At 47.8% G+C, this 15676-nt stretch overlaps 1 protein-coding gene across 5 annotated transcripts in view; it reads right to left on the bottom strand.

Annotated features, from left to right (window-relative positions):
* Nucleotides 1-2319: 2319 nt before the first annotated feature.
* LOC100614571 (SIGLEC family-like protein 1) overlaps nucleotides 2320-15676 on the bottom strand; it is a 35326-nt gene continuing 21969 nt past the window's right edge. For 2 of the 5 annotated variants that reach the window (XM_054672665.2, XM_054672666.2), the window contains one exon: nucleotides 14158-15083. In XM_054672665.2, coding sequence (XP_054528640.1) covers nucleotides 15079-15083 — 5 coding nt within the window. In that variant the 3' untranslated portion in view covers nucleotides 14158-15078. Of the gene's footprint in view, nucleotides 4023-4296; nucleotides 4380-7874; nucleotides 8018-10850; nucleotides 10946-14157; nucleotides 15084-15676 lie in introns of those variants that run through there. The other 3 variants (XR_008540823.2, XR_010153619.1, XM_054672664.2) reach the window with 3 other exon arrangements.

The raw sequence follows: 15676 nt of genomic DNA, 5'->3' as shown, positions 1-15676 counted from the left end.
CTGCCTCAATCACTCAGCTCGCTGTGACCTTCTTTCCATTCCTTAAACAAACCGAACAATTCCAGCCCCAGGGTCTTTGTACTTGCCGTTCTTTCGCTGGAATGCTCTTCCTACCACACTGGCAGATGACTCTTTCTTATTTAAGGCTCACCTTCTCCCCTTTAAGAAGCCTTCATTGATCATAGTTTCCAAAGTAGCTGCTACTCCCAGCACCATAACTCTACGTCATACCTCTTCATAGCACTAACAATGTTCTTTTGCCTTTTCCTTTTCTTTTCTTTCTTTCTTCTTTTTTTTTTGACAGAGTTTTGCTCTTCTTGCCCAGGCTAGAGTGCAATGGCATGATCTTGGCTCACCACAACCTCTGACTCCTGGGTTCAAGTGATTCTCCTGCCTCAGCCTCCTGAGCAGCTGGGATCACAGGCATGCACCATCACAGTCGGCTTGTTTTGTATTTTTAATAGAGATGGGGTTTCTCCATGCTAGTCAGGCTGGTCTTCAACTCCTGATCTCAGGCGATCTGCCCGCCTCGGCCTCTTAAAGTGCTGGGATTACAGGTGTGAGCCACTGCGCCCGGCCGATTTTCTTCTTTCACTGTTATTTTTAGTTGCTCTCCCCCTACTCCCACTTTCAGAATGTAAGCTTCATGGAGTTTTTTGTTTTTGTTTTGGTCTGCTTTTGTTCAAGGCTGGATTTCCAGAGCCCAACCTAGTGACTGACATGTAGTACGTACTCAAATAAATACGTACTGCATGAATGAGTCGGATGGCTTAGCTCCGTTTGGAGAGATGGAGGGAAGTAAGATACAGAGGGAGGAAGAGACCTGCCTGCGTTCACAAAACTGGGTGATGCAAAAGTTAATGGTGTTCTGCAGGTGGCTTGCACTGGCTCAAAAGAGCTGATTATTAAATTTTCAGAAATTGTGCAAGCCAGGTGTTAAACCATTATTAGCTTGAAACTGGCCATGTTGGGAGGATTTACACCACAGCAATGGTGAACACTGAATCAGCTTGCCAGCCCACCACTCTACAAAATCCATTGTGATCCTGGTGAAAGGCCATTTATTGATCCTCTTTGAATTCCGGACCGTTCAGACTTAGGATGAGAACAGGAGCTCCCTCTTCCTGAAATGGCCCATCCCATGCCTGATAAAATATGAGTGCTTACTCAGTGTAGGGATCTTTCTAAGCACTTTGTACATATTATCTCCTTGAAGCATCACGACACCCTTCTGAGGCAGAACTTATCTTTATCCCTATTTCACAGGTGAGGAAAAAGAGACATGGGGAATTTTTTACATCCCAAGAGCTATAAATGTGTGATACTGTGAAATGTATATTTGGTCTTCGTAACACCCCCGCTACGTCCACTGGCAAGCCCCAGGTAGCTTCAGTATGGGGGTTGGTCACAGGAAAGAACAAGGCATGATTGAAAGGTTGGGACTTTCAGCTCGTCTCCCAGCCTCTGTGGAGGGGAGAGGGAGTGAAAGTTAAGTGGAGCACCAATGGGCAATGATTTAATCAATCATGCCTATGTAATGAATATTCCATTAAAAAACCGCAAAAGACTGGGTTTAGGGGGCTTCCGGACAGTTGAACACATGGAGGTTCCTGGAAGGTGGAATGCCTGGAGAGGGCATGGCAACTCCATTCTCCTTCCCCTGTACCTCACCCTGTGCGTCTCTTCACCTGTATCCTTTGTAATATCCTTTTTAATAAACTGGTAAACATAAGTGTTTTTCTAAGTTCTTTGAGCTGCTCTAAAAAATTAATTGAAGAGAAAGGTGTTATGGAACCCCAATTTATAGCTGGTCAGTCAGAAGCACAGGTAAAGAACCTGGAGCCTACAATTGGCATTGGAAGTGGGGGACAGTCTTGTGGGACCAAGCCCTTAACTTGTGGGATCTGCTGTGAAGTCCAGGTAGATGTATGAGGATTGAATTGGAGTACACCCAATTCGTGTCCACTGCAGAACTGATTAATTGGTTGCTGGTGGGGAGAAATCCCTACACAATTCTTGGTGACACCAATCAAAAGAGAAGTGTTGATTGTTGAGTGAGAGAATAGAAAAAGCACTTTGGTTGTCTTCCCTATAGCCTCAGATTTGGTGTCAGAAGTGGGATGAGTAAAACAGAAATTGATGGAGTTAGAACAAAAGTCTTAATATAATACTATTTAAGGTTGGGTGGGCCAAAGGGAGTACTTGTTGGTTCCCTAACATTAAAGGGTTCCAAAAAAGTTTGCTGTATTTACCTTAGTTTGGAGAAATTTTAAAAGTCAGAAAGCAAAGATTAAAATAAGACATCTGATCTGAAATTTTCTGGGGTGATAGTCTGGCATTTTAATCAAGATAAAGATTAACCAACAAGCAAGAGTTCTTATGCTCATCGCCCTGATGGGGACCTAAAGCCTTATGTACACAAGTGGACAAAATGATCAGGGATGCAGAAGAGAAATTCTTGGGACATCTTGATATGGGAGGTCCACTGACTATGGTACCAACATCCATTGGTGAAGTCCTGACTTGGGATTAGATTGAGAGAACATAAAAATTTAAGGGTTGTAGTATTGTGAAACCAAAACCCATTAATAAAGTTCTAATAGAGGCTACAGTTAGGAAAGTGAGGGTTGGTGGAATTAAGATAAACCTTTATAGGAGAGTTGGTATATTTGAACACATTTTCTCTGAAGTGATTTTACCTGATTATATTATGGGGATGGATGTTGTATCAGACTGGGAAATGTTTCCCATACCTAGCATTATGAAACAAAAGCCATGTAAATCTGCCTTTAATCAATATTAATTGGACATGCTAAATAGGAACCAGTCAGATCTCTGGAGCCCACAAAATGTAGAATAGAAGACAGAGTGATGCTATGGACAAATTCTCTGAGACAGAGCCCTGTATGGAACCCAGACTGGGGCCTATGGGAACAGCCTAAAAGCACCTTCCAGTGACAACTACTGAGACTCTGGACTACAGAATTTCAATTTGAAGAGCATAATACTACTTTCTATGGGATATTAATTCAAGCTACCCCTATGACTGAGGACATAAAATGATCTTGAAGCCTGAAATACCAATAATATCTTGGATTATGTTTAAAAACACTCTAATGGAGATTTAAATGCCCAGAAGAGTCCCCTAATAAATTAGAAATGATTTATACAGGATCTTGCTACCTAGGGAATGCAAGGAGGAGATACTAATGAAAAAGGAGCCTCTTTCTCCCTCGGACTGACTCTGGAAGCGTATGGGGAGCAGCTGGATCCTACTGCCACTTGGACAGTGCCCTATAAACAGCTCTCAACTAGCCAACAAAGAGCTGCTTGGTGTGCAGATGACAGTGCCAAGATGAAAAGACCACGTTCTATTTAGAAGGATGCCATTCTGATCAAAGAAGATAAAAACAAATCCGTCCGGTGAGCTGAATGGCATGCTGAAGAATTGAACAGTGGTAAAAGCCCTTCCGTGTGGGTTTTTACTGACTCACAGGCGGTGGCCAATGGCTTGGCCATATAGTCAAGCAGGTGGATAATGGAAACCTAGCCTATTAAAGGGATGTCCATATGGGACACACACAGCCCTTTGGAAATTTGAGGGGTCCTTAAGGTAGGACATGTCAATGCCCACCAGAAGAGCTCTCTTCCAGGTCTGGAAGGTGATTGAAATCGACAAGCAGATATCCCTGTGTGCTCACTTAAGGTGGCCACCTGGGTGCATGAAATGAGAGGACATGAGGGCACTGCAGCAGTGCAGAGATGGGCTGAATCTAAATATGTTTCTATTGCACCCTCTCAGGCACATAATGCCACTAAGAACTGTTCTGTCTGCCAGCAGGAGAGACAGAAACTGCAGATGGCTATGGGCCAGATTCCCTGGTGGGAAGGTCCCAAGCACGGCTGGCAAGTGAGGCTTATGCTAGCAGCCCTGGGGGGCTACAAATGGGTCTTGACAGGAATAGACGTTGACTCTGGGCTGGCCTTTGCTTACCCAGTGGAAGATGCAAATGCTCAGAGTGCTGTAAAAGAATCAGAACAGAATATATTACACACATTTGCACAGGCTGCCGTCATTTCTTCCGACCAAGGAACACACTGTCTAGCCCATAATGTCCAGCAATGGGCAGAGAGCTGTCCTTTGGGTAATAATTTGATCAAGAAGTGGAATGAGCAATTAAAACATTGGTTGTCGAAAACAGGGGAGATAAAAGCATGAAGGATGTAGCCATAATTTTTTTTAATGTACCCATAAAAATAAAAATTAAAAAAAAAAAACAGGAAGATTTGGCTTACCTGCCCTCCTGAGTGTGTGCTCACACTCAACCTGATGGGACTAGAGGAGCGTCACCACTAGACTTTCCTGTTTTCTGGTTGACCTGGGAAAGTGGGGGTGGGGAGAATGCTGGTGTGGCTATGCAATTCTTGCCAAGTTGCTATAATGACTATATATTTTTTTCTTTCTTCCAGATATAACCTCATTTTTTTCTCCTACCTGATGCAGTGGTCCTAGTAAAACCAACCCAATTGTCCCATAGAAGTGGTATTTACTGTTTTGTTTTTTTGAGGCAGGGTCTGGCTCTGTCACCTAGGCTGGAGTGCAGTGGTGCAAACCTGGCTCATTTCAACCTCCATCTCCTGGGCTCAAGTGATCCTCCTACTTTAGCTTCCTGCATATCCTACAGATGCATGCCAGCATGCCTGGCAAGTTTTAAACTTTTTTTGTAGAGACAGGGTCACGCCATGTTGGCCAGGCTGATCTCAAACTCCTGGCCTCAAGCAATCCTCCTGCCTCAGCCTCCAGAAGTGCTGGGACTACAGGTGTGAGTGAGCCATCTCACCTGCTGAGTTTTTGAATAAACCTAGAAAGTGACCCTTTTGGTGTTAAAATTTGAAATTTACATTTGTCTCACTTGAGTTCTTTCCTTTGGAACTGACCTTCAGGCAAAGGACTGAAACTCACCAGATTATACCACACAGACAACGAGAGACTAAATCCCTCATTTCTCATGATTGCTTCCTTACTCCTCCCTAATTCCTGTTTTACATTCCTTCACCACTATATAAACCCCCCAGTTTTAGTCCGTCAGAAGTGAATTTGAGACTGATTTCCCATTCTCCCTGGCTTCAGCACCCAGTTAAAATCTTCTTCCCTGGCAACCCTTATTGTCTCAGGGGTTGGCTTTCTGTGCATCTAGCAATGGGAACTAGACTAAACCCCTGGCATGTTAGTAACACTAGGATGAGAACCAGGTCTTGAAACTACAAGTGCTGGAAGCAGGGATGATTCCTAAGCAAAAAAATGTAGCTATGTTATTTTGTTTGTTGGTTATTTTTTTTTGTACTTGACATATAATAATCGTATATATTTACAGGGTACATAGTGATATTTCAATACACACAATGTATAGTGATTGAATCAGGGTAATTCACATATCCATCATCTCAAAAATGTTTCATTTCTTTGTGTTGGGAACATTCACTATCCCCCTTCCAGCTATTTGAAGCTATATATTATTGTTAACTGGAGTCATCCTACAGTGCTATAGAACACTAGAACTCATTCCTCCTATCTAGCTATAATTTTGCATCCTTTAACAAATCTCTTCATATCCCTTTTTTGTCAGAATTCCCTAAAGGCCTGATAGAGGCAGATTGTACCTCCGTCCTATCTGGCAAAACTGGGGCTAATAGTGGATGCAGCTATATTGTCTGGTAGTGAAACCAGCCCACTAGTTCTGCACCTGTGTAACCTTACCCAGTCTGAATGGGAGTGGATTGTGGGGCAGGTACTTGCTAGACTAGTATTGCTGCCTGCAGACTAGACAAGCACAGTGTTCCTTGCAAAGATGGAAAAGTTTGGATATAAATGAAGAGAAGGAAGAATGGTAGCTGAAGGTAAAGGAATGAATAAATGGGTTATGTAATGAAGGAAATCTAATATTACGTTAACACCTTGAAAGATGCTCAGAACGTGGGATGACATTGTCTCTTAGCTCAATTATACCAGATGCCTGAGAGGGTGAAACTATATGTGTGCAGAGACCACTCCTGCTTTTAGAACCTGACAAGATAGAATGGAAGGCTGCAAACTTGAGTGGTCTTACTCTGGGAGACATTCATACAATATGAAGGACTGAACCAATTAGTCATGATTGAATGGGATTCTAGTAACGTGGCAGTATCTTTTGAGTTGTGTATTCTTTTGGTATAAGGGAACCATGTCCAAAGACCAGGGGTGAATGGTGTGATAGTGTGAAATATATATCTGGTCTTCATTCCTCCTGCCCCTTTCCTGACATACAACTCCTAAATGCTTGGAACCTCCAAAGTGATGTCTTCTGTATGCTAATTAATTGACTAATGGCTGGTAGCTTCAGGATAGGGTCTGGTCACAAGAAAGGTCAAGGCAGGATTATAGGGTTGGGACTTTCAGCCCACCTCCCAATTTCTCAGAAGGAGGGAGGGGCTGAAGGTTGAGTTCATCACCAGCGGCCAATGCTTTAATTAGCCATGCCTCTGTAATGAAGCCTCCTTAAAAACCCAAAGGGACTGGGTTCAGAGAGCTTCTGGATAGCTGAACACATGGAGGTTCCTGGAGGGTGGTGCACCTGCTGAGGGCCTGGCAGCTCTACCCAGCACTTTGGGAGCCCAAGGTGGGCAGATCACTTGAAGCCAGGAGTTCAAGACCAGCCTGGCCAACATGGCGAAATTCCATCTCTACTAAAGATACAAAAATTAGCCAGGTGTGGTGGTGCACACCTGTAATCCCAGCCACTAGGGAGGCTGAGGGGGGGGAGAATCATTTGAACCCAGGAGGCAGAGGTTGCAGTGAGCCGAAAACTTTAATTTTCTTCCTATATCCTCAGAATATGACAGAAGATATCTGCCATATGTGCACTTGATAACAAACTTATATCCAGAATATATAAAGAACTCTCACAAATCAGCAAAAAGGAGACATCTTGATTTTTAAAATGGGCAAAAGACATGAACAAGCACTTTACAAAAAAAAAAGGATATTCAGGCCAGGTGCAGTGGCTCACACCTGTCATTCCAGCATTTTGGAAGGCCAAGGGGGTGGATCACCTGAGGTCAGGAGTTTGAGACCAGCTGGGCCAACAGGGTGAAACTCTGTCTCTACTAAAAATACAAAAATTAGCCAGGTGTAGTGGCACGTGCCTGTAGTCCCAGCAACTCAGGAAGCTGAGGCAGGAGAATCACTTGAACCCGGGAGGCAGAGGCTGCAGTGAGCCAAGATTGTGCCACTGCACTCCAGCCTGGGTGAAAGAGCAAGACTCCAGACCAAAAAATAATAGTAATAATAATCACATGAAAAAGAATTCAGCATAAGTTATCAGGGAGATCAAATCAAAACTATGAGGAGATACTCTTACTCTGCTGCCAGAATGACTAAAATGAAAAGGACTGACAATAACAAGTGTTGGTGAGGATGTGGAGCACCTGGAACTCTCTTGTATCATTGGTGGGAGTGTAAATTGGCATGATTGCTTTGGGGAATGTTTTGTCAGTGTCTACTAAAGCTGAGCATTCCTATGATCCAGCAATTTCACCCCAGTTATTTATCCATGAGAAATAAAAACAATATATCCACAAAGACTGGCAAATGAATGTTCACTGCAGCTTCATTTATGCAAGTCTCAAAGTGAAGATAGCTAAATATCCAGCAACAGGTGAATGTGTAAATGAATTAATATAGACTCATACCATGGAATGCGATTCATTAATAAAATGGAATGAGCTATTGATACGTGCTAAAACATGGTGGAAACTCACAGGCGTAATGTGGAGTGAAAAGTGCCAGATACAAGAGATTACATACTGTATGATTCCATTTATATGAAGTCTCATACCTGGCAAAAATGATCCATGGCAACAGATGTGAGAATTGTAATTACTCTGGTTGGGGAGAGTCCGGGAGGAGACATGTCATGGAGATCCAGCAGGAGGTACGTGGAAGGGAGCCTTCTGCAGTGGGCACGTCCTACTTCTTGGTCTGGATGGTAGTTGAATGGACAGAGATATAGCTATGCATGATCATAGCTCACTGCAGCCCCGACCTCCCAGGCTCAAGCAATCCTCCTGCCTCTGCCACCCAAAGTGTTGAGATTACAGGCATGAGCCACTGTCCCTGGCCTGACTCCCTCTTATAAGGATACCTGTGAGCCGGGCAATGTGTCTCACACCTGTAATCCCAGCACTTTGGGAGGCCTAAGTGGGAGGAGAGCTTGAACCCAGGAGTTCGAGACCAGCTTGGCCAACATGGTGAAACCCTGTCTCTACAAAAAAGACAAATTGCGTGGCTTGTGCCTGTAGTTCCAGCTACACGGGAGGCTGAAGCTGGAGAATCGTTTGAACTCAGGCAGAGGTTGCAGTGCAGTGAGCTGAGATCCTGCCATTGCACTCCAGTCTGGGTGACAGAGTGAGACCCTGTTTCAAAAAATAAAAAATAAAAAATAAAAAAAATAAAGAAAGAAAAGGACACCTGTGATTGCATTTAAGGACCAGCTGGATAAACCCGGGTAATCTCATCTCAAGAGCCTCAACTTCATCACATCTGCAATGACCCTTTCTCCTTATCAGGTAGCATGCACAGGCATTAGGTCCAGGCATTAGGACTGATGTCTCTGAGGGCCATCATTCAGTCCACCACACCATCCCTCCTCCATCCCCTCTGCCTATGAGGCTGACCTCTACTGACCCCATCAGCAAGCTCCCTTGCCCTTCAACTTCGAGGTGGGTTTGGTCAAAGGGAGGCACAGGCAGAATACTGGAGGGGGCTGGAGGATCCCCTCCTCTCTGCCTGCTGCTCCCAAGGTGGGAGCCTCAATGCCATCAGCAGCCCCTCCTCCATGATCCCAGTTCTCACTAAGGCCTCGGTCACACCATTCCTCCCTTTGTTCCTCCAGGACTCAGCAGAATCTGGCAGGAAACTTTTCCTCCCATTGCTGGCACCTGAGATCCTTACCATCCCTACATCCCTAACCCTGCTCGCACCTCTGCAAATCGTACCTTTATTAGACAGTCTGTTTAAGAAATCCCACTGGAGGGGACTGTCTTTTTCAGGCCAGGACCTCACTGACCTAGCACCATCTTTGGCTTTTATCTTTATTCATGGAGAGCGTTCCATTCTGCTAGGGTGCTTTGCAGGGCATGAGTCAAGGCCTGAAGCCCACTGAACACAATGCTTAGAAATCTCAGGGGTGTTCAAAGATTCATGCCTTATTCATGCAAAGCCTTTCCAAAATAATTAATTCTTTTTTAAAATTTTAATTTTTTTTTTTTGAGATGGAGTTTCACTCTTGTCGCCCAGGTTGGAGTGCCGTGGCACAATCTCGGCTCACTGCAACCTCTGCCTCCCAGGTTCAAGCGATCCTCCTGCCTCAGCTTCCTGAGTAGCTGGGATTACAGGTGCCCGCTGCCACACCGGGCTGATTTTTATATTTTTAGTAGAGACGGGGTTTCGCCATGTTGGCCAGGCTGGTCTCGAACTCCTGACTTCAGGTGATCTGCCCACCTCGGACTCCCAAAGTGCTGCTAGGATTACAGGCATGAGCCACTGCGCCTGGCTGCATGCTAATTTTAAAAACTTTTTATAGAGGTGGGGTGTCACTGTATTCCCCAGGCTGGTTTCAAACTCCTGGGCTCAAGTGATCCTCCTGCCTCAGCTTCCCAAAGTGCTGGGATTACAGGTGTGAGCCACTGTGCTTGGCCTTAAGCTATCCTCTTGTCTCAGCCTCCCAAGTAGCTGGGACTATAGGTGTATGCCACCATGCCCAGCTATTATTTTTATTTTTTGTAGAGATGGCGTCTTGCTGTGTTGTCCAGGTTGGTCTCAAATTCCTGGCCTCAAGTAATCCTCCTGCCTTGGCTTCCTGAATAGCTGGGACTACAGGTGCATACCATCATAGCCAGCCTCAGTATATATTTAAAGGCAGTCTTGCTCTGTCACCCAGGCTTGAGTGTAGTGGCACGATCTTGGCTCACTGCAACCTCCACCTCCCAGGCTCAAGCAATTCTCCTGCCTCAGCCTCTGGAGTGGCTGGGGCTACAGGTGCACTCCACCATACCCAGCTAGCTAACTTTTTGTATTTTTAGTAGAGACAAAGTTTCACCACGTTGACTTCAAGTGATCCGCCTACCCCGGCCTCCCAAAGTGCTGGGATTACAGGCATGAGCCACCGCGCCTGGCCCTCAGTATATTTTTGAGAGAATAAATTAGTTCCTATCCCTTTCATTGACTGAACTCTTCTCATCTTCAAAGACATCCCTCCCCGACTCTCTGTTTCCTAGGACAAGGTCAGGTATGGTTACCCACTTTGAGATGTACTTTTCTTTTTTGTGCCATGTCCCTGGAGCCGAGCTTGGTGCTAATAATAGCAGCTGAAGACATTCCCTGAGCAAGGTTGGATGGGACGTGGCGCGGGGGGGTGAGGAAGGGACGTTCCCAGCCCTGGCTCAGGTGTCTCGGCAGTTTGTTCAGTCAGGCGGGCTCCTTATCCTCTCTGAGTCTCCTCATCCTTTTCTACAGGATGGGGATAATCTCAGAACCCACCTCACAGGGCCATGGTGGGGACCAGCAGTGCGATGGTCTGTTTATGTGCCAACCTGGCTGTGCTACAGACCCCAGCTGCTCAACCAAACACTGAGACATGTCGCTGTGGAAGGATTTTGTAGCTGTGACTGACGTCTCTAATCAGTTGACTGTGCTGTATATATTTAAGGTATACAACATGATGTTTTGATATATATATATATATATATATACACATAATCAGATGATTACTACTGTCAAGCAAATTAACATATCCGTCACGTCTCATAGTTACCTTTTTGTTGTTGTTTTTGCTCTAATCAGTTGACTTTAAGTGAAGGAGATTATCCTCAATAATGTAGCTGGGTCTGATTCAATCAGTTGAAAGGCCTCAAAAGCAGAATGGGGGTTTCCCGGGAAAAGAAAGAATTTCGCTTCAGCTGCTGCTGGAGTTTCCAGCCTGCCCCTCCTGCCTGCCTGCCCTACAGACTTCAGACCTGCTGTCTTACTCAGTGTGGACTGCTACAACAAAATACGACAGACTGAGTGGCTTATAAACACAAGAAATTCAATTCTCACAGTTCTGGGAGCTGGAAAGTCCAAGATCCAGGCACCAGCATGTTCAGTGTCTGGTGAGGGCCGGCATCCTGGTTCACAGACAGTGCCTTATGCTATGTCTTCACATGGTAGAAGAGGAAACGTCTGGCCTCTTAGGTCTTTTTTTTTTTTTTGCCAGGGTTTGGCTCTGCCACCTAGGTTGGAGTGCAGTGGCACAACCTCCACCTCCCAGGCTCAAGTGATCCTCCTGCCTCATCCTCCGAGTAGCTGGGACCAAACGCATGTGCCACCATGCCTGGCTAATTTTTGTAGTTTTAGTAGAGATGGGGTTTCTCCAGGTTGCCCACACTGGTCTCAAACTCCTGAGCTAAAGTTATCCTCCTACCTCAGCCTCCCAAAGTGCCGGGATTACAGGCATGAGCCACCATGCCCGGCCATCTTAGGGCATGAATCCCATTCATGAAAGTTCCACCTACATAACCTAATCACATCCCAAAAAGGCCTTAAGAGCAGAATGGAGGTTTCCCAAGAGAAGAAATAGGAAGTCTTAGACTTCCCAGCTTCCCGAACTGTGAGAAATGAATTTCTTGTGTTTATAAGCCACTCAGTCTATGGTATTTTGTTGTAGCAGTCCACACCGAGGCCTCCAGACCCCATCATAGTGGGGGTTAAGTTTCAACGTAAAAATGTTGGCGAGACACAGACATCCAGTCCATAGCACCTGCCTAGCCAGCTCTCAGAATCACATAAGCCACTCCCATGCAATAAGCCTTTGTATAAGGATCAGCTACTCGTTCTGTTTCCCTGGTGGAACCCTGATGGATATAAACAAGAGGACCCATGTAATGTGCTTAGAACATGGCCTGGCACAGACACAGTGTGCAACAGACACAGGCTGCCGTCACCGTGCCCTTAACCCCGAGCTGGTTACTGAATAAACATGAACTCCTCTGTGCCTCACAGTGATCCACGGTCTGCTATACCCCCATTTTGCAGATGAAAGCTGGGGTTAGGGAACATGGGAATGGCCCACACTCAGGGCCAGAGCTGGGATGTAAACACAGGTGGCTCAGCTCTGTTGTCCAAGTGGCCACCGCAGAAGTTCATGATCCCACGGACCCCCCCACCCTGCGGTGTCCCATGGTTGGGGGAATCTGCATCTGGGAGAGGAAGGGATGGTGGCAGCCCTATCCACAGCCATTCTCCAAATCTAGCAGGGTACAGGGCACACAGAGAGTTAACCATCTGTGCATGGAATTGAGAGAGAGAGAGAAACAGAGACAGAGAAACTAGACTTTGAGGGTCAATGGGAGGGAAAGCCTAGGCCTGCTCCTGGAGCCAGCAAAGCCTGAAGTGGCTGCATGGCCCCAGACAGTTCCCTTCCATAGTCTGCACTCTGGAATGGGGAGAAGTGAGCCTGATGTGATCCCGATGGGACTTGCTCCTAGGAGCAGGCAGGAGAGGGCAGAGTCACCTCAAATCTAGCTTTGTCCCCACGCTGTGAGATTCTGGAAGGACCCTCCCCTTTCTGAACTTCAACTTCCTTGTGGGTAAGGGCAAGGGGATAGCATCTGTCTCAGAAGGTAGGAACGTAACCTTAGGGAGGCTTCTGAGCCTCTCTGGGCCTCAGTTTCCTCCTCTGTAAAATGGGCATGGTAATAAGACTGATTCCACAGGATCTCCGGCTTAAGTGAATGAAGGCCTGTGAGGGCTTGGGTCACCCTCAGTCCTGGCCAGGACAGTGATCACGGTTGCTTCCGTCATCTCCTGAGGGAACAGAGGTTTGTACAGAGCCACCTGCCATGGCCTCCTCCTTGGACCCTCTCCTTGTAGATGTACAAATGCACACAACTGACCACTGGCCAATTAGCAGTTTGCTCCATGGACTCAGCCCCCTCTGGTCCCTACGGGGAATCTCGAGGAGCCGGCAGTGACCTCAGCCTAGACGGGGACACACAGCCTGGTATTAGACCCCATCTGTCTGTCTGACCTGGAGTGCCCTCTTGTGTCTTTCCCTTGACTCTGGGGAAGAGTTCAGCCCAATATCCACTTCTTGGGAGATGATTCCACTTTCCAATCTCACCTGTATCTGTGGAGCTGCTGGGCCCCTGCTGCGCTCATCCCTCAGCCCACCCATATGGATGCCACATTTTTCCTGAAGTCACTCTCCTAGTCCCCATGACCTTTCAATTGGTGGGGGATCAGGACTGAAGTCAAACTCAGGGACATTGTCACCACTGTGCATGTCCTTCAGAGAGAGGGGGAAGCTGATCCCCCAGGTATCAGCTCCTCCCTTGTTTCTCCTGAGGGTGAGCGGGGCGACAGTTGAGGCCTGTTTGCAGGGAGCTTTACCCAGGCGCAGCCTGTGGCCCCTTGCCTGGCTCAGTTCTCACCATTGTCTGCCTCCTGCCCTAGAAATGCTGCTTGCTCTGCCCTTGCTGGAGTGCTCTGACCCCCCAGCACCATGCCTCCTGCCTTCAATCTTGCAGCTTTCTGTGCCTGGCGGTGCTGTCACCTCTCCCTGCATGCCTGCTGGGCTCAGGTAGCAACACTCAGCTCCCCAAGCCGGGTCAAGCCCTCCCTCCCTCAATGCCAGCTCCTCCTCCCCTCCCCTCTCCCCATGCTTCTTGGGACACAGCCCTGGCCCTGCTCGAAGGGTGTAACAACCTGGAGGTCTTATGGGCAGGACCTGGGTCTGACTCCTCTTTGTCCCCAGCCCGCAGCCTGGCACACAGGAGGCCTCCGGGGATTTGTGGCCACATGAGTGACATGAGTGAACACCTGGAATGTTTTTCTCTACCTAGAAATCCCTCCTTACTCTTCCACACACAAGCTTCCTCCCAGAACCTGGGGATTCTTGTTGCCCTTGGCAAAGCGTCTGCGTTCTGAATAACCCCGCCTGCTGTGGGCAGGAAGGGTGTTCAGGGAGCAGGAGTCCCCTCCACATCTATGCCTCTGATCTGAGTTTGCAAATGAGAGGGCTCATCAGGGTTTTTCTTTGACCCACGCGGCGCTGCCTTTTAAAAACATGTTCTCAATTGCTAATGTGCTGGAATCAAGATATTTCACACTGAAATCGAGATCTCTGGATTCTCCTCAAAAGACAAACAAAAAAAATATGAAGAGCTAGCTGTAGTCTCCCCGTGTTCCTGACCTGTGGGGAGCGGGTGGGGAGGAGTTGGAGGGAGTTCCGCCACTGTGAGCCGCCGCCTTCAGGAGGGGCAGCTGCTTTCAAGACAGGCACGGCCCCCATTAGGCCAACTGTGCCCCTCTTGTTCTCTGCCTGGTGGCTGTGAGCATTTGAGTTTGCAACCTCTGCACTAGAGTCTCATAAAGTCAGGAGAAAATGGCCAGGACAGGGTCAGCTGCTGCAGCGGGGGACAAGGGTCCCGGGTTCCGGAGTCCTGAGCAGCGCACAGCCTTGCAGTGTGGCCCGAGGCACGTGAGCCTCAGTTTCCCTGTTTGCAATGCAGATGTGCAGAGGCTGGGGCCTCATGGTTCCCAGTGTCTCCGTGGATGTGCTCTTGGGGGTTCTTCAGGGTTTCAGCCACTTCCCATCGTGCTGAGCATGCTTCAGTTTCTCTCTCTGAAGAAAGCTGAGGCTGGGTTGGATCCACTCTGAGCTCACAGCGGCCCCTGTGGCGGCAGCAGCCTGTTTCCTGGTGCTGCCCGCCTGGCGTATCCCTGTGTGTTTTGTTTCTGCTCCTGTCAGCCTGGCTGCTGGGGTGGCGTGTCCCTTGGGCAGGTGTCAGGTGTTAGGCGTGTCCCCTACATTGGCTAACATGAGGGCGGCGCTGGGGAGGCCCCGGGGCATGTTTCCCCAGGAAATGGGTGAGAGCCGGGCGTTGGCCTCTGGGTCTGGAGTCTGGGATGGAGTCGCACCTCTGCCTGGGCCAGGTTTCCACGTCCTGGGCCGCGTGCCGTGATCCATCTCGGAGTCTACACTCTTCTTTCTCTCCAGAGCCCTAGACTTTGGGAGAACCACAGTCGGTTGCTCCGCTGCCTTGGACAAGCCCAATCCCCTCTCTAAGTACCCAACACGGGGGAATCCAAGCAGCCTCCTTAAGCCTCTGTTATGAGCGGAAGTGTGGATCCACCCCACCCCCCATCATTCATATGTTGACATCCTAACCCCCAGTGACTCAGAATGTGACTGTATTGGAGACAAGGTCTTAACATCGGTGATTAAGGTTAAATGATGTCACATGATGGGCCTGAATTCAATGACTGGTGTCCTTACAAGGGAAGGAAATTAGGACCCAGGCACACGCAGAGGGATGACCCCGTGAGGACACAGGGAGAAGACAGCATCTACCGGCCAAGGTGAGAGGCCTCAGAAGGAAGCTCTGCTGCTGGCACCTTGACCTGGGATTTCCAGCCTCCAGAGGGGGAGAAAATCAGTATCTGCCGTTCAAGCCGCCCAGTCTGTGGGGCTTTGTTTCGGCAAATGTAGCATCTGCTGTGTGGGGCGAGGGGGCCTGGGTCTCTCCGTCCTGAACAAGTGCCTCCCGGTGGTTCTGCCAGGTGATGGGGTGGGGGCCCTGGCCTGCGGCCCTGTTGCTT

This window comes from Pan troglodytes, chromosome 20, assembly GCF_028858775.2.
Source record: "Pan troglodytes isolate AG18354 chromosome 20, NHGRI_mPanTro3-v2.0_pri, whole genome shotgun sequence".
Classification (NCBI taxonomy): Eukaryota; Metazoa; Chordata; class Mammalia; order Primates; family Hominidae; genus Pan; species Pan troglodytes.
This window is presented reverse-complemented; position numbering and strand designations above follow the sequence as displayed.